At 37.4% G+C, this 18690-nt stretch overlaps 2 protein-coding genes, 2 long non-coding RNA genes and 1 other non-coding gene across 9 annotated transcripts; 2 read left to right on the plus strand and 3 right to left on the minus strand.

Moving 5' to 3' along the window:
- The first annotated feature begins 3507 nt into the window (after positions 1-3507).
- Positions 3508-7063, plus strand: LOC120010413 (growth-regulating factor 1-like). The gene is made up of 5 exons (XM_038861210.1): positions 3508-3929; positions 4016-4148; positions 4704-4931; positions 5486-5849; positions 5938-7063. Exons 1-5 carry the CDS (start codon positions 3729-3731, stop codon positions 6770-6772), a joined length of 1761 nt encoding a protein of 586 aa, XP_038717138.1. The 5' UTR covers positions 3508-3728; the 3' UTR covers positions 6773-7063.
- A 1378-nt stretch (positions 7064-8441) lies between these two features.
- On the minus strand, positions 8442-10807 carry LOC120010428. The gene is made up of 2 exons (XR_005470878.1): positions 10680-10807; positions 8442-8698 (listed from the first exon to the last, which is right to left on the minus strand). It is a non-coding gene; the product is annotated as an uncharacterized LOC120010428 (long non-coding RNA).
- On the minus strand, positions 10488-10577 carry LOC120011646. Its single transcript, XR_005471090.1, has one exon. It is a non-coding gene; the product is annotated as a small nucleolar RNA snoR8a (small nucleolar RNA).
- A 184-nt stretch (positions 10808-10991) lies between the features above and the next one.
- On the plus strand, positions 10992-14848 carry LOC120010151. 5 transcript variants are annotated; one of them, XR_005470832.1, is made up of 3 exons: positions 10992-11115; positions 12222-13945; positions 14711-14848. It is a non-coding gene; the product is annotated as an uncharacterized LOC120010151 (long non-coding RNA). The 5 variants fall into 5 exon arrangements; XR_005470829.1 differs by lacking the exon at positions 14711-14848 and having other exon boundaries at positions 12222-13695; positions 13800-14521; XR_005470831.1 differs by lacking the exon at positions 14711-14848 and having other exon boundaries at positions 12222-12719; positions 12812-14521.
- A 2172-nt stretch (positions 14849-17020) lies between these two features.
- LOC120011565 (kinesin-like protein KIN-7N) lies at positions 17021-18048 on the minus strand. The gene is made up of 2 exons (XM_038862710.1): positions 17662-18048; positions 17021-17474 (listed from the first exon to the last, which is right to left on the minus strand). The coding sequence occupies exons 1-2, from the start codon at positions 17964-17966 to the stop codon at positions 17408-17410; spliced, it is 372 nt and encodes a 123-aa protein (XP_038718638.1). The 5' UTR covers positions 17967-18048; the 3' UTR covers positions 17021-17407.
- Positions 18049-18690: the final 642 nt, after the last annotated feature.

Genomic DNA, 18690 nt, shown 5'->3' on the forward strand with positions numbered 1-18690 from the left:
TATAATCTTTTCCCGCAATGAAAATATCAAAAATGCAAGTGGGTCCAATTGTACTACAAAAAAGGCCTGCGCGGAATGACGCAAGTGGGACAAAGTGGGGGGTGGGAGGCCCAGCCCAAGGCTGTCGGCGAAGGGGAGGCGAATCATGAGTTGGATTTGAATAGACGGGGGAGTTAGGGTAGGCCATGACGTGGGGCCCACGTGGCACAGTCAAGGCCACACCCCCTATTGACAAGTCAACGTCAATACCCCACACTTTGGTTTCTCTCACTACAACTGTCTCCGTGTCTCGTGTATCTGTTTCTCTCTCTATCAAGAACAAATGTGTGTGGGTGTCTCTGACGGGGATTCCGAGATGATATGATGGAGATAGAGAGAGAGAGATTGGCCATTTGCCTTGCATTTCTCAACTTTTGCCTTTTTTTGTTTTGTCTCCTTCTTGTTGTGTGTTTTTTTTTTTTAATAAATACCCAAAAAAATTAAAAATATGAAATGGAATATTAGAATTTTGACAAGTTGCCCAGAAATGTGTACCATTTCGACCGCTTTAACGTCATGTTAGAAATTTGACATGATGTGAGAAATTTATATGTACGTGGATTGATTATCTGAGTTTAGACATATATCAAATATTAAAACAATAAATTTATAGAATATCGTTAATAAAAAAACTTTTGTTGGGATCGTAAAGTTGATTATAGTTTCAGCATTATTTATTTGTATGGATCAAAAGCTCATGAGAGGATTGGTGAAGTTAACTATTCTTTGTGAATTTTGACCTGGTTTTATCCGACTTTAATGTGGAGCAAATTGAGTTGACAATCCGAGTTTAGAGTTCACCCAATTATCTAGTTTATCTGGTGGGTATGTCGGACTAGAGAATTCTCCATTAAAAAAAATGTATGATGTGGTTATGAATAAATAAAAAAAAAAGTACCATTTCGACCATACAAAATTATGTGATGAAAGAAACTAGTGAATTTACTTATAATCAGCATTTATTCTGAAAGGAACCAATGACACCAACCAGTAGAGAGGTAACATTAATGGAGAGTATACACAATAAGGTGATTGGAACTACTCTTTGTGTCTCCTGTCCTTTTTCATGTGCACATACACTGATACACCCACAAAATGGGTTTAATGGATTTAAGGTATATATATGTATATATCTCCAGCCTTGGTGCAACACAACATATGATCTTGTGTTTTTATATATCCAAAAGTTTTGGTTAATGTGTGTACAATTAATAATCTTGCCGGGGCTTTAAATATTAGAACAAATTAATGAGACCTTGGAGGCCATGTCTCCTACCACTGCTTACACCTATACCAGTCAATGTGTGTGTATATATGTAATGCAACAAGTGAAAAAAGTTTAGTGAAAGGGAAATTGCCTTTCTTGAGTAACATGAACATAGAAGTATTCATTTTGTAGTGGGAGTGAATGTGGATGCATGGCAGATTGACTGATGTTTATATGTTGTTTTTTTTTTAAATGGAGAAGGGGGATTGGAACCCTAATCGTTAGAATGATACACATAATTCTTATCACTCCAACTAATGAATCGGGTGTGAATCTATGTTTGATGCAATAGTTTTTGTATTTGGGCATATTTGGATATAGACAGTACTATTTAAAACATTAATATTTGTATGCAAATTATATTGTTAGAAAGTCAAACCAAAACAAATCAAAATGATATTATCCGCTATTCTGCACATATTTTGTTCACTTGGACTGTTTAATTTATGAAGCATTTTAGACCATAAAATACGTTATTTGTGTGCGAAGAGTTGAACATTTATTTTTATACTACACAATTATGTCAATCCGACGTGAGAATACAACTTTTAAAACTCCCAAGAGGAAGAGGAAGAAATATTAATTGTTCTGAAATAAAAAGTGGAATAATAAACCTAAATTTCAGTCAAAATGCCAAGAGTGATAGGTGCATGGTAGTCACGTGATTCCAAATAGAATACTTGGTATTCTTTTAATAAAAACACATGATATTGCACATGTAGATGATATGCCATAGACAGATAAAAACCTATTTTGAAAAGAAAAAGTGGGTTGTTTGATGCTTCACACTATGGAGTATGGATTTCTAGAATAGGAAACTATACCATTCACATATAACTTGACTTGAGTATCTTTGATTGTCAATATCATATAGAGAGAACTTTTATTACCAAACACCCACAAAAACTTAAAATTAAAAATCTCACATTTGTATGACAATAACTCAGTCGAATGGTTTATTAGCATTACCCAACCACTCTTACATTGAAAACATGTTTTTTGGATGTAAAAATCAATGATGACAATCTATGAAGGTTATTAGGTTAAAATGGACAATATTTTCAATGTATTTGGATTGAAAATTTTAAGAAGATATCTCCAACCTAATGCATTTACTATTGTTTATTGTGTTAACTTGAAAAGTGACTTATTGACTAGGCAAGCCTAAGATGTGTACACTTTTTCCCCTCGTGGAAGATAAAAGAGTGTGCTTTTGGTATAAAAAATACAAATGGAGATGAACCAACAAAACCCAATCCTTGTAGAGAGAGAGAGATTGGGGTTGACACGTGATGGTGGACTACTAGGATTTGTAGTGGCTTCATGTCACGTGGCAATGCATCTTTGCTCATGCATGCTCACCACTTGTTTTTTGGCCTTTCAATTTTAATATGTGAGAGAGTTGGGGATAAAGGGAGTAATTGGGGAAAAAAAAACTTCATTGAAGACTCTAGCGGACTTTGCAAGGCAAATCAATTGATCTTCTTCTCCCACAACAATAGTCAAAGTCCCATTGATTCCAATGTCAATATGCCATTTATGTTTTTTAACTAGATTTTTCTAGTATTTCAATGTCTCCACCCTTCTTAAATATTTTGACGAATAATGTAATTTTTGATAATTGAAAGAGTTGATCGGACATAACTCAATCATGGAATGACGAATGTTCAAATGTTCCAATTTGAAAACCTACGATTAAAAATTGTTTCAATACATACATTGGAGTAGATTTTTTATTATATGTAAAGATTCGATAATTGGGTTAGAAATTGACAACACTTATAAGTATTCACCAAAAGTTGAGTTATCCCCTATTTTAACAACATAAATCTCACTGCCATGTAATCTTGGATTACCACATTAAATTAAAGTACAGACACCAGCAAGTAGTTTCTGGGATATGAAATGGAGATTGTACAACAAATGAAATTACATATTAACCCTTTCGTCTAGTATAGATAACCTGATGGCTTGCTTGGCTTTACAGGGATAGTCTCGTAATCAAGGAACTAAAACTAAGATGTTTGATCTAATCTTATTGAGAGTGTTGTGAAGAGCTTTGTGGACAGTCACTGCATTGGGTACGTACATGACACTTTCTTGTACACAAGTAATAACTACAAGACAAATCACTCTCTCTCTACAATTTTCTTTTTTAAATTCTGGGTTTGGTTGAATTTAAGCTTTTGTCAAGTCGATTTACTCTCTCTCTCTCTCTCCCCAATTATTTTATCATTTCAACAAAAGGATCAGCTCCATAGACAAAATCAAGTCTCATTTTCAGTTTCTGCTCAAAGAGCATACCAGTCTCTTGAAATGAACTTCTCTGGATTCTTCAAGTCTGAGTTTTAATGATATAGACACACTGGTTCAACATTTCTTCAGTAGTCTAGAGATTTTTGTAAGGCTTGTGGGTTCATTTATGGATTTCGGGGGGGTGGGTTTAGATGGGTTGGTGGGTTCAGACACTACCAGTACTGGTTTTGCTTCTCTTGCTTCAGATCCTGAGACAAAGCACAGATGGTACGGATCTGGGCTAAACAAGCAAGAAAGATCTGGTGCTGAAGATGATTGGAGGAGCTCAAAACTGGCCAAAACTGATCACGATTTCTCATCTTCAAAGGTAATGCAGTTGCTTACTTGCTTAAGCAGAGAAAAACTCCATTGAGATCTAATAGTGATATTTCTATTTTATCTCCTGGTTTGCAGCCACAACAGCAGCAGATGCTGAGTTTCTCTTCCCCTAAAACTGAAGCTTTCTCTGCTTGGAGGACGTCACAAAATGCAACTACATTGCCTTACTCTCAACTCACATCTTCTTCCGCTTATAATAGAAATACAGGTATCTCATATGCCACATTAAGGCTTTTGAAGGGTCAATGTTTGGCTGTGATGGGTTTTGTGTCTTTTGTTTTTTTTAATTTTGCTTGATATGGGTGGATTAGACAATGCTATGTTAGCAAAAGATGGTATGTCATTGGTTTTTTTTTTTTTTTGGATTTGATTCTGGGTATTGGTGGAAGGTCTTTTCATGGAAATCAATGTGAGGTCTTTGTTCCTAGTCTTGTCGATTAAAAGTACGGTTTTCCCCCCTATTCAAAGTTCAAAGTCTTGATCTTGATGTTTTTGTGGACGAGGATAAGCTTTAGAAACAAATTTAACTGAGTAAGCAAAACTAGTAAGAGCAGGAAGGAGACTGAGAGGTGGAAGTACCCAAATCTTTGATTGGCTTGGAGTCTTCTCCTACTTTTCACATTTTCTCTATTTTATACCTCCACAGTTCTTTTGTTTGCTTGTTCAATCCCAGACAACCTTAATCTTGCAAAGAAGTTTTGGTTGCTTGCTTCTGCCAGGCCCCTTTCTTCACGTTTCTTTCCTTCTTATTTTGTGGTTTCAGGTTACAGCACTTTGGGATTCAATGGTGCAAATATGCATGGGGTTCTATCTGGGGCTAGGGGACCATTTACCCCATCTCAATGGATGGAACTGGAACACCAGGCCCTGATCTACAAATACATTACTGCAAATGTGCCTGTACCATCTAATCTGCTTGTACCCATAAGAAAAGCCCTTGAATCTGCTGGGTTCTCAAGCTTTTCAGGTGGACTTCTCAGACCCAATGCATGTAAGTTTTTTTCTGTTCCTGTAAACAAGAAAAAATATAGCCAGTCTCTTCATGTATGCCCATTTTCGCTCTTACCCAGAAGGTTTGTATGTCTATTTTTCACATAAGGGTATGCAATGCATACTTGTGCAGAAAGATCTTGCATATTTTCTTCATTGACTCTTTCTGTGAAGAATGGTTTCATATTTTTTTTAGCTGGATTTTTCTCAATCTGACTAATGGTCTTGGGATTAACTGTTCATCTCCTGTATTGCACAAAGTACTCTTTTAATTGTTTTTTATCTGGAAGTTTGATGTCAGACGGTGGCTTGTACATGCCAGTGTTGACTTTGTTCTAAGAACCAGTGTTGTTTTTTTTTACCAAGCATTCATTTAAAATTTTTTTTGTATGCTAAACCACACATTTTACTCTTGTTCAATGCACAAGGTGCTATGGAGTATATCAATCATTCATTGACACTGTTCGTTTAAGCAAGAACTTAGCTAGCTTGACTAAGATATAGGACTGTTTGCATAATTTGTTGTAATTCTTTATTTGTTGAAATTGTGTGCAGTGGGATGGGGAACTTTCCATCTGGGATTCTCGAACAACACTGATCCTGAGCCAGGGCGGTGTCGGAGGACAGATGGGAAGAAATGGCGGTGCTCTAGAGATGCAGTTGCCGACCAGAAATATTGTGAGCGGCACATGAACAGGGGCCGCCATCGTTCAAGAAAGCCTGTGGAAGGCCAGACTGGCCATTCCGTTGCTGCAACCACTAACATTACGAAGCTCACACCCACCACTGCCTCCTCTTCGGTTGTGGTGGGGTCTAATGGCAGTGGCACAACTAACGGCCTAGCAGTTGCGAACCAGCTGCAGCTCAAGAACTTGCAGTCTGGTGCACCTAGTCTCTCTGCAGCCACTCCTTTTAACAGGTAATGGAAAAAATATGCCTTATGCATCGAAATATCTATCTTGTTGCTTTTAATTAACAGTGTTTCTTGAATGTAAATTGTGTTGCAGGACGTATCTGAACAAAGAAAAGGTGGGTGACAGATTGCAAGATACCTCAGGCCTCTCCATGCTATCTGCTCCTATTGATCTGAAGTCTAAAGATAATCCATTTTTGATTTCGAGACAACAAAACCCATATGGAGGATTGCAAACTGAATTTGGACTAGTTACCTCCAACTCCCTCCTGAACCCTTCAAATAAAGGATCTTCCTTAATGAGCTGCACAAGTTTTGGTTCTTCTCAAGCATTGGCTGACCAAGACACCGTCTCGCAACATTCCCTTCACCAATTCATGGATGACTGGCCTAAAAACCAGTCTGATCGTTCTTCCATTACTTGGCCTGCACTTGACGTGCAATCAGATAGAACCCAACTCTCAATTTCAATCCCCATGGCAGATTTCATGTCTTCGACTTCCTCTCCTAATAACGAGAAAGTTACTCTCTCCCCACTCAGATTATCACGGGAGTTCGACCCAATACAGATGGGATTAGGAGTTGGTAGTGTACTTCATGAACAGAACAGTAGGCAAGCAAATTGGATTCCCATATCATGGGAATCTTCCGTGGGAGGGCCACTTGGAGAGGTTTTGCACAATACGAGTAACAGTGCTGCTGACAGCAAGAATTCATCACCACTCAACCTCATGACCGAGGGCTGGGACAGTAGTCCTCGGATGGGATCATCTCCTACTGGGGTGTTGCAAAGGACAACATTCAATTCACTTTCTAATAGCAGTGCCGGGAGCAGTCCAAGACCCGATAACAACAAGAAGACCGAACGGGCTAGCATGTCTAATGACCTTACTGGCTCGACCGTCGTCCACTCATTGCCAGCCTTGTAACACTTCTGACCTACCAAGAAGTAATTGCAGAAGAAAAGGCCCGTCTTTTCCTTTTTAATCTGTTTTCTAAACATGAAACAATTAGCTTTGGAGTTTGTTTTCCAGTTTGTTATTTCTTATCTTGATTTTGTAATATGTATCTCCTGTCCATGACTTGCTTACTATGGAGTTCAGTCCTTGACTAGGCAAAGTTTATTGTAGCTTATAATTATGGAAGTGTAGGTATGCACTGTAAGTTATGATTTTCATCAGTATATGGAAATGTTTGGCGAGATTTTTCTGTTGATTCAATGCTAGGTTTGTTGTTGAGCAAACATGATGGTTGTTGGGTAAGCAAACTTGTGGTTGGTTGTCTGGTGGAAGGTGGGGCATATATCTTCTGTTTTAAGATGTGGGTTGTTCAGCTGAAATCCACACGAAATGGCTTGTCTTGCCCTTTGATTATACGCCATATACATACCATTCTCCTCCAACAATACACTTTTACTCGCTGAATGTGGAAGTGTGTTATGGCTAGGAGGAGGAGCATATATAGGTGGGCTGGAATAAATGGACTTGTACGATTACAGCGTAACGGGCTATAACATTTGTAACGATCCAACGTATATATCCATATTAATGGCCTAGTAACGATCATAACGGGTTCCCATCACAAACTCACGCGATCGGGTGTAATACACAATCCCACCATATCCAGATTGCTTTTCATTATCTCTTCATAATAATGTCTTTACTATATTGAAGTTAAAAAATCTTGTTTCTGCGAAGGGAGCAATGTAAATATGAGGATGGAAGCTAAGCTGTCATAGCTTTGTCCTTTAATGAATTATCCTTATGTCCATCAAAGGCCAAGACATCAAAGAAAGACACACACTTGATCAACAACCACCTTTCCAGTGGCATCCCATACTTGCCATTTGTACAGTAAGTGGAAAGTCACTAAGGATTCAGGGCCAGCTTTGAATTTTGATGGTGCCACTACCACTTGCCGGTGTGGACCTGGAGTCAACTTTCTACTGCTACAATCCGGTTAGATTTGTATACAACTTTACTTGGGGCATGTATCCTAGGAAACAGTCTTCTCATTGATAGCCACTTGACGTCCTGACGATAGCCTACTTAGTTATCTTTTCGGACCTAGAGTGCGAACCAGCCAGCTGAGATATTTTCTTGTGAAATCCTGATTTCATGGACTTGTCCCACTCCCGGACCCTATCTGTATGAATTTCGACCTAATCTTACCTGTCGCCAAAAATGAAACGGTTATTGTGTCAACCCAAGGTTTACACTTAGATATCCGAAGGGGTTAAGTGATTTCTCGGTTATCCAAAAAAAGTCCTCTTAATTGGATCAAATGTAACAAAGCCCAATCAGATTATGCAAGAGCTATTTACCATGAAAGGAGGGACAAAGGTAACAAAAATCTGAGATGCTAAACGATCAAGTGGATTGCAGATGCCTGTGGTGTGCACAAGAGCCAGGCCTGTTATCTGGGTTCAGTAGCGGATGCAATCATCCCTATAGATTTTGGCCGAATCTCTCAATTGTATTGCACCTTCTCTATATGTGCTCGTCTTTTGCCATGGCAATTTACTGATAATTTCTAGATCAAAATGTGCTGTCTTTTTGTCATGTCATAAATAATTCCAAATCATCAAACCTTACAAAATATGTAAAATTGATAGCTTTATTTCAACAAAATTTAATTCATACCCTCGAAACCATAGACTGTTCTTGCAGAAAACAAACTCTTAACGGTTGGAGTACTTACAATACTAATTCATATGTAAAACTTTACAAATATAGAGCTTTCAAGTACAAATTAAGTCAAGAGCTCCATAACCTATATATCAGATGCAAAGATATATTGGACTCCATTCCATCCATTGATCCTTTCGCAGATGCTTTAGCTTGACATGCTGGAAACTGTCAAAACATACCAAAACAATGATAACAGCGGAGTGACATGTTAATCACGCAACGCAATCAATAAACTCAATTTCAACATTGGGGCCATTTGTGCTGAATGATTCTTGGATCTACAAACACGGGTGGTAACTTCACCTAATAGACTAGTCTATTCAATTCAAACTCATCCCAAGAGCAATACAACTCAAGGGGGTATGGCCAACCCAAGGGAGACTCATTGTATAACATGCACGTACCTAAGATATATGCCTCTATGCCATATAGGGATGGTGAGTACACCCATTAGACTAGCTTCTAGAGTTGAAGTCCAATTCAGTGACAAGTAGCCTAAGATTGCTACAATGCTTTCAAAATATGGTACCCTATGAGGGAAGAGAAGGGGCTCACTAGAACCAAATATCCCCTCGCAAGTCTGTTACACAGTGCCATACCATGAAAGTATTATAGAATTTTCCCAGCTAATCTATCAAAAAAGTCAACATCAACAATTAACCAATGGGCATCAACCCAAAAGACTAGCCTATTGGGTGAAGTTACCATCTATAATTATACACCCATAATATTAAATGATCGGCTTATATACACATCAGAGATCGGGAATCTACCAAATTTTCTTTAATTTACAAAGATGAGAGATAAGTAGGTAACTTTTCCCAAAAGCTGAAGCTCATGATCATATAACCAATTGGTTCAACCAAATAGTATGAACTATTGAATAAAATTACCTCCCATTGTTATAACCATATGTATTACAATCGAAAAAAACTAACCTATTGGATGAAGTTAATATTGTCTATCAAAAATTAAAAAAACATGGCCATTAACTCCACTAGGAAAAAAAAAAACCAAGAACCCATTTAGGCACATATTTAGGACAGAACCAATGCACTATGCACCAGCACACTAATCAGTGCACATCAGCACCTTTAGATGTAATTTTTTTTTTATTATAGAAATTACTCACCTCTCAACACTTGCTAACACTTTCACCAACACCACCAGTGGAAATGTGCACCATGTAATGAACCAATGCATACCACTCAAATCTTTATGCATACTACATTAAACAACAATACTCCAAACAAGGCTGTGAAGATTGACATAGCTAACTATTTTGCGTAGGAATATAGAAAAATATGGAGGTGTGCGTAACCCCAACCTATAGACTTGATCTTAGCCAAGTCAGGGCTTTAAACACCACCAAATCACTTTGAGGAGTCAGCTAGGCACAATCGTTAATTACAGAACGTTATGCCACAATAAAGGCAACTCCTACAAGTCAAAACTCCACTCAATCAAACAGCGCATATATTTACTCAACTGATATGAACAATGACAGTATGCCCATCAAAGATGCACAAAGCAATCCTTCTACTCACTCATACATGATTCTAGTTTCAGGTCATGGAACCAATTAAACAATTCAAAGAACAAAAGAAACAAAGATTATCAAAATGGAGGCAAACCTAACGGCAAAGCAAAGAGCAAATTCACAGACATTTGCATTGACTTCATCTAAACACTGAAATTTCCATTGTAATTGAAAAAAAATCCAACTTTAATTCAGGGATGAATGTACTACGCAAGGAGGCAATCTAATTAAGACCCGTGAATTGAAACAAATGCTTTAGGAGTGCATTGCAGATACCCGGAAACAATCCAGAATCTTTCCCCTGTTCATGGTATCTTTCTTTTTATCCTTCTTTTACACCAAGACTACAACCTCAATAAAAATCCGTTAATGGAAATTATATCAAACAATCAAAATTATATCGAAGAAAAGGTTGGTGCTCATATTCTATGGGTGTAAAAGAGTCTGTCATGCCATGGCAATAGCAATCAGAACGAGGAATTATCTTATAATCATCGCAACCAACCCTCTATGTAACATTCTTCTCTGTCTACCAAATTTTACGCAACAGAAGACGCGAAGAAAGCTTATAGGGGAAAAAATAGAACAATAAATACACAGAATAACAGCAATGGAGGCAGCTTCGAGTTGAATGGTTGAATTTGCGATTGAAGTCCGCCACTTTTATATAGTTGATTTGGAAGAACCATAACTAGTTGCCGAAACCCTAACCCTAGCTACCAATTTTGAAGTCAAAGGCCTAAATTTTAAGGCCCACATTACAGATATGGGCTTCATTATGGATGCCAATTGGCCCAGTAAGTTGGGTAGGCCCAATAAACTGCCATACAGGCCTAAATGTGGATCAGCCCATTTAAGCCCATAGAGAGCACTAAAAGCCGGCCTATAAAAACGTTGACAACATTCAAAATTCCGCCGCCGAGGGTGGGAACTTTGTTTTATTGCATATGAACGTGATCGTTGTAGTACGAGTGAGCTTTACCTCGACGACGAAGAAAAGCCAGTGCCGTGCTCAAACGTGAGTTTCGTTCGTTTATCGAAGGTAAGCATTGACTCTTGTTTGTTCTTTTAAGGTCTCGATTTTATTTTTTGTATCTTGGAGAGCTTTTAGGGTTTGGGTTTTCGTTTGATTTTGACAGAACCCGTAGAGTTGGGTTCCAGCTGGTTTGGAATAAGGTTTCCACACGGATTAGGGTTCAGTTTCCTTTTATTTTGGTTTTTGTTTGGATTTCGTTCAAGCCTGTTTCGACTTAGGTTTTTGTATGGATTAGGATTCGATTTTCTTTCAATTTTCGTTTTGGTATGGAGTCAAAGCTCGAGTTTCATTTGATTTTTCTTTCTGTATTGGTTTATGTTTATGGTGTAAAGATAGAAATAATTGTAAGTGATGTTCCTCAAGTTCATTTTTATTGACTGTTTTTCTATGCATTTGGTTATTAATGCACATATATTGTAAATTAAAGATTTAAAAATTGCCATCAATTGGAAAGCATGAAAAGTGAATTCTTTCTGTTTCTGTTGTTAATTGTAATGCGTTCTAACATGGATACATACATTCCAAGTGGGAGCTTGGCGAGGATGGTGAAATCCACTAGGCTCTTCGTAGTCCCATGTTTACGAATTTCTAAACCATTTTACATTTAGTAGATACAAGTAATTTGGAGTTTTGTCATAATCATTGGGAATGCTGGGCATGGTGCTCAAACAATTTTCTTTCAATGCATTCGACTTGTTCATTTTGATTGCTGCTTCTGATGGGATGTTTGGATATTACCTTTTTGATCCTGGTGCATCGTTAGGATTGTTAAGTGGAATAATTGAGTCTGACATATTATCCCAGCATAAATGTCACAAGCTGATAGTTATTCCATGGGAAACATAGGTTTTTTTAATAGTTAAGCTAAGTAGGGGTGGGGTTTGAACCTTTTAACCTTGGTCTCAAGGACCCAAATATAGGGGATGCCAACCACTCTGGCTAGTGGTGATTCCCTAAAAACATCGGGGTCTTGATATGAGGAAATTATGTCAAATTTAATTTAGGTATTTGCTTGCTCGAGTGGGGGGAGGAATCCATATATTTGATATTAGTATCATCTTTCAATGCTAATTTCTATTTGATGTTTTTTGATGCTGTCCAATTTCTGCAAGCTGATTTATTGGAAACTTCAAAGGAAGCTCAGCCTTATATGTAGAGACAAATTCCTATTGGTTCCACTTTGACGGTATGGCCTCCTAAAATGCTTGCTTTCTTTTATAATGTGAATTCCTTTTCTCAAATGTCTGACAAATAACTCAATCAGATTGAACTAGAAAGTCTTTTATATCGGTTGAATGAATATATCAAAGCATTGCTGTCATGTCTGGTAGGTCCAAAGGCATGTGCTCGGGGACAAAATGCTACTTTGACAATAAACATGTAGAGTAGATGAACCAAAGTTCTAGTATTTGGAATTGGGCTGTTTTGATATCACTTTCGATTAATCTGTCAATTTAATGAGTACGGGAAGGTTTGACTCCATTTTACTAATGAACCCTTTTTCCCTGTGTATAACACTATAGCAATACAATGCCATGGGAATCTTAAGAAAGTGCTTGTGGCCAAATGAGTTCGTGTGTCGGCAATTACTGCATAGACCATTTTTCTCTGTAAGTATGCATGAAATCGACAACTCTTAATGTCTGGTTCTAGAAAGTGAAAATTGTTTGGACCAAGTCATGATGATTGTACTGTCTTCTAGGGCCCTGAAAATATAGGAAGGAAGAATTGTCGATAGTTTTGCTATGACCGAAGAACCCAAATTAGCGTCTTTGACCTGATCGAGATGAATGACTTGGATAGCAATAAGTTAGTGAATGGGAGTAATGAAATTGGAGATGGCTTAATATGTATTTTGTGCCAAAAAGTCTACTATGTCTACAACAATTTCATTCTTGGTTTCTTCAAAGATTGCATCTGCAAGCTCTAATCCTATATCCGTTCTTTGTTGCTCAAAATTACTCCATTCCTGTGCTGAATCATGGAATTCAAAGTCTAATAGTTGCAGTAACTTTGTTTCATCTGCGGATAGTTTTTTCCATAACTTTATTTTTTCACAAATGAGCTTTCCAATCTCTTCAGAACCCAAATATTGTTTGTGATGTCCTTGCATCTTGTACGCATGGGTCTTGATGATCTCCCTCACACAGTCGAACAGTAGCTGTCTTGTTTGCTGCAACACCTTTTTGGATTTTAACAACTGAGAAGAACTAGATTGGACAAGCTCTTGTAATCTTGTGATTCCTGTACAACTTGGATTCTGTTGCTCTGAATGGATAAAAAGTTTCCAAATAGATCCGGATAAAATAGTTTCTTCTGTAATTTTCGTTTTTGGCAAATGATTTTGTTTCTTGGTACTGATGCCCTCTTGTGCTGGTTTATCTATCAGAAGCGGTTGACAAAGATTTTCTGATTAGTGAGTGATTAGGCTAACTATAAGAATAGTATATTGCTGATAGGAATACATACTGTGGTGATGTGGAGAAGCACCATGAAATGGTGCCTCTGCCAGTACTGATACTGGGCTTCGTTGCGTACTGTTGCATCCCCATAGAAGCTTTTTACCTGTCACAGCCTGTTAACTTGGTGAGTGACGAGTTAATTGAAATCAGAAAATAAGGTATTTGATTATTTCTACCTGTTTCCCATTATATGGTTTCTTAGGCTGTGAAGTTTCTGCTTTATACAAGGTATGATCTTCTTGCAATGAAGTTGGAGTTTCTTCTTCATCGCTCTCAGAACATGAATTGAAAATTGTTGAGCTGCTAGCAGTGGAGAAGTTATCTGATTCTGCAACTTGGGTTGTGGTACGTACACCAAGATTTCCTTCCCCATTGTAAGGTTTTCTAATTGCTAGTCTCAAGGTAATAGAAGTAAGCTTATTATATACACCTCTCAGTACCTTAGGACAGTGTGGAATACTCTTTCTTTCGATCTTGTTTGAGCCACCACTGCATGACCTCTTTAAAGACTTGCATGAACTGTTGTTCTTCTGATGCCTTCTTTCTGCAAGGTAAATCTCTAGGACAAATGGTGCTTGTTTCTCTTTGAGAAATTCTTCAAGTTTCATTGGTTTTAGGCTTGTAGAAGCTGCCATTAGAGTAGAGTGATTGGAGGGGCTTCTTTAAATGAAGTTGGGTTGCTAACAATATAAAGCAGAGTAGCAAGAGGAGAGGTGGAGTTGGTGCAGGCCTGTTAAATGGGAGAGACAAAACACATCTGTCAGTATGTGACAGAACAAGGACAGAAAACAGAGAGAAGAGATTGGGTTTTGGAGAGAATGCATTTCAATCCAAACAATCTCTAGGTTGTATGTATAGCTTTAACTGCTCAGAGTCCCAGGGACTGTCTGGGCAGCATGGTGGTTACGTATAATAAATGTTTTTTTTCACAAATCGAGTCCGTTTTCTATCAACAATCTTATGAATCCCAGTATTTTTTGTCCCGGTTATCTCAAATGCTGAGATAGAAGTACACGATTTCATAGGAATCATGTTAGCCTCACGATTTTTCACATGGATCTTGTGTGTTTATCTCAATATTTGGGATAGTTGTGTCAAAAAACAATGGGATCCTTATCATTTTCGGTTGTCTATTCCAGGATTTTGTCTTATGTTGAGTTTTGTCTTCATCTGTGGACTTTAGAGCACTCATTGGATTCTCTCTTTCAATCCCTCACATGCAGACATGAATTAAGTTGTCTTTTTTATGAGGGAATCCATGGCCCTGCAGATAGATAGAGAGGCAGATGGAATGTTTTGGTTTCTTGTAATTAGATGCCATATCTTTCCTCTAGTTTGCTAGTTTTATGTCTAATTGACAAAAGAAAAAGGATGCGTGTGGTTTTTGTTAAAAGCAGAGTTTACCATTCATGGCCAACCCACTACTTTTGTCATTTTCGTCAGTCCCTTAATTCCTGAATTCCATGCATTTGTTCGGTGAAATAAAATCTATAATTTGTCTTTCTTGTTTGTTGAAGGTGAATTTATTGTTATTAAATTGGTTGTCTTTTTCATGAGGTTTATGATTAAGATATTAATATTTTTATTTGAAATCAACTCGACTGATTCAGGATTTTGTGAAAGATCTTCTCTTCTAGGTTAAGTTATGCACAAGAAAATCTTTTCTGTGAGTCATGCCCACTGCTGGGGCAAGATCCAACATAACATATTGTGTCTTTTATTTTAAGAAATGATCATCCTCCCTCACCAATAATTTCTTGGAGGTGGGAGAGTGAGTATCCAAAAGGGAAAGTGATTTCTCGACAATATAAAAAACCCGTATAAAAATCATATGTGGATTGAGTTATTACACACGAAAAAGTCCAACTAGAGGTAATATAATATCTCATTAATAGAAATGACAAGAAATTGTTGAAGATCACAATCTAGAGGTAGTCATCGCCCCACACTACAAGACTTATGTTTTACTAGGTAAGGAAATTTGTTGCATCCCAATGTGATGTAACCATTTTCTTTTTGACAAAGAAAGCAGCTTTAATTTGTTTACAAATACAGGGGTCACCAATTTTTGTAATTAGGCTTATATTGAGTTGTCCAAAGAGGCTTTAACAAAGAAGGAAAGATACTTTGTTCCAATCTATAAAAGTGGGTCATATTTTGACGTGTTATGGGCCTTTAGGGCCCATCACTATCTGTAATGAATATCATCTCCATTACGCAATACTACAATAATATTAAACTCTTACCCTTTTTTGTTTTCTTTATGGATAGAGCCGATTTTGTTGAATGGTATATGACCCTATCCACGTGTTGGTTATGGCAGATTGTGTCTGATTATGTCCCTAACTTAGGGCCCTGGTATGAGGTTTCATACGTGCGCTGAAGAGACACGCGTGCCAACAAATTCATGACATATTAAAAAATGCTAAACATCCTGTGTTTTTTTTGTCGTAACTATCTCATATGCTTATATGAACGCACATAATATATGTGAGATTGTGAGTCCCACATGATCCATATAAATGAGACAAAAAAAAACTAAGATTCGCAAGACTGCTATGATACCTGCCATCAGTTCATTTTGTTGCAACAATTGTGCCAAACAAAGCTAGCTGCTTCAAAGAATTGTAGAGGCGAGTTGAAATGGAAGTCCAGAAATGAAAAATCTTCCCATATTATATCAACCTGTCATATGAACAACCGTTGCAGTAACATTGATAACTAGTTGCTCAGGAAAACATTCTATGACAATTGAATCAACTAAAAAGCAATCCCTAAGAAAAAAAATTAAGAAAAATCTACTTTACCTGGCAGGGACAAGGTTCAGTTGAGACATACCAAGGAAGCATACAAGTATGTTCCATGTCCTTGCATGAGTGACAAAGTTAGTTTGAGAAAAATCATGTCTGTTGAATAAAAACACCTGCAATTTAACAGTTTTTATTTAAACAAATAACTGCTAGCAGTTTTTTGTGTACAAACATGTCTCTTGGGAGATTTTTAATTTATAAATACTGATATTGAGAAAACAATTAATTAACCCTTTCTTTCCCATCTCTCTTTCTCTGCAACAACAATAAGCTCTTAGATAAACTTTTAGTTTTGCTGACTACAAGTTTCTGGCTTTGTTGTATCCTTAGGATGATTTGCAATTAACTCATCAGCAAACTATTGTAGTGGGGGATCACGCCTCAAAACCATCTATATTCATAATTTTCACCAACAACTTAAAAAGTGAAATTATTTTTAATGCACATGCAAGTGCCAAGATATATATATATATATATTCAAAGATTTGGCATTCCCTCCATTCTTTCCCTCCAACATGTAATCAAGTACATGGTAGGTTCTCTTTATAAAGTGTTTAAAATTCTCATCCTTTTCCAATGTGGGACTTTTGTTTCTCTACTAGCTTCAACTATCAACTAGTATTGCAATCTACAACAACAATTACTGGTATTTACTTATATGGCCATTCATTTCTGCTTCAATAAGCTTGAGTACTTCTTCAGCATCATTAACAATTTCCTCCCTGAGGCCAGAAACACTCATTCTACATATAGGAAGGAAGCTATCAAAAGAATGCCATAGTTATGCAATCGCCCAACCTCCAGACTCTCATGTATGGGCAACTTCTTATTCTCCATAGAGAAAAGATCATTTATTTCTTCATTATAAATTTCCATGTATGAAACTCGAATCAGAAACTCTCGGTCAGCGTCCGGAAATATTGTGCATTGAAAATAAATTAGTCCAAAATTTAGATGTCAAAACAGGTCATTACCTTCTCTATTTTCGAAAATATATCTTTGACTGCACGATGAAGGACTCCAAGATCAGATTCCGAGCCATTCATTGTGTAAGTTCTTCCACTGCTGGTCTGTCCATAAGCAAATGCAGTTCCTACAAAATTCACAATCACAATAATTAACTAGCTTTCAAAAGCAGCATCTCAAAGGCAAAACATTCAACAATATTGAAATATCAATAAAAAACCTAAAAGCAAAAATCGATTCAAATTGAACATCAACGAAGACCAAATCTGAGTTTAGTAATCAAAAGAAAGTTGAGTTTAGCATGAATGATGTACTTGGTCAGCAGCTCGCAAACGCTTGAATTCGTAGACCTCTCATCGAACACGTGATCTGCAAAAATAAATAACAACCATAATAGTGCAATAAGAACGAATTGAGAGCAGAAATCCTCAAAATTGAAGAAAATGAAGCGGAAGTTAATGGGTTCGAGTACCAAAAGCATAAGAGAGATGGCAGAGATTGGAGTGCTGTGAGGCCTGTGGAGAGAGATGCGATTGCCCTCCACCTTCCAGTAGGTTCCATTAAAGGTTTCTTCTGAAGCTTGTGGTCTTATCCTAACTTCAACACAGATCTTCTCCATAATTGATGCTCGAATTTCACTCTCCACTGAATCGGGGTGTGAGATTTTGGAAGAAGGGGGTTTTCTGTTTGTTTTGAATCGGGACTCGCTTCAGTAGGCGGGCTGTGAAACAGTGAAACTTCGGCTTTTGTGGTTTGAAAACAATATGTTTACCGAAATGTCCTTGGTGGACTAGTGATGGGCTTGGGCTTGCTGGACCAACTTCATGGGCCTATACATGGTTTGGGCCTGGTCCTTAAGAATTTACTAAATCAGTAGCAAACTTCAACTTCATAATTCATACATCAAAGATTTTCATGTATGAAGTTGGAGATCCACCTCATAAAGGGATGAGCTTAGAAGATTTGGGGTCTCCACGATTCTTTAGAGTCTATAATTTATATGTAATGATGGATATAAAAAGTTAGACAAATTTTAAAAATGAAAAAAAAAAAAGTGGTGTGATGTCACACACCTCTCATACCATTAAATTCAAATCCTAAACTTTACAATTTGAAATGAATTACGTAACCCGTAGATCCGAGTTTAGATAGAGTATCTACATATGCGAAGTTGGACATCCTTCTCATTAGAGCATTGACCTAGATGGAAGGATCGAAATACGCTCGACGTATGTGGGCCCCACTCAAATATTTGTGTTTTGAGCTCCTGGTCTGGTCTGCACGTATTTCTCTCTGGAATGTGGAAAAGTGAGTACCCATGTACCATGTTACTAAATGTGTAC

The sequence above is a fragment of the Tripterygium wilfordii genome, chromosome 12, assembly GCF_013401445.1.
Source record: "Tripterygium wilfordii isolate XIE 37 chromosome 12, ASM1340144v1, whole genome shotgun sequence".
In the NCBI taxonomy this organism is placed as follows: domain Eukaryota; kingdom Viridiplantae; phylum Streptophyta; class Magnoliopsida; order Celastrales; family Celastraceae; genus Tripterygium; species Tripterygium wilfordii.

Coding starts and splice junctions, on each gene's coding strand:
- LOC120010413 (XM_038861210.1), top strand. CDS start 3,729: ATGGATTTCGGGGGGGTGGGTTTAGATGGGTTGGTGGGTTCAGACACT. Junction 3,930..4,015: donor ACGATTTCTCATCTTCAAAG/GTAATGCAGTTG, acceptor CCTGGTTTGCAG/CCACAACAGCAGCAGATGCT. Junction 5,850..5,937: donor GCAGCCACTCCTTTTAACAG/GTAATGGAAAAA, acceptor ATTGTGTTGCAG/GACGTATCTGAACAAAGAAA.
- LOC120011565 (XM_038862710.1), bottom strand. CDS start 17,966: ATGGAGAAGATCTGTGTTGAAGTTAGGATAAGACCACAAGCTTCAGAA. Junction 17,475..17,661: donor GTTTGCGAGCTGCTGACCAA/GTACATCATTCA, acceptor TGAATTTTGTAG/GAACTGCATTTGCTTATGGA.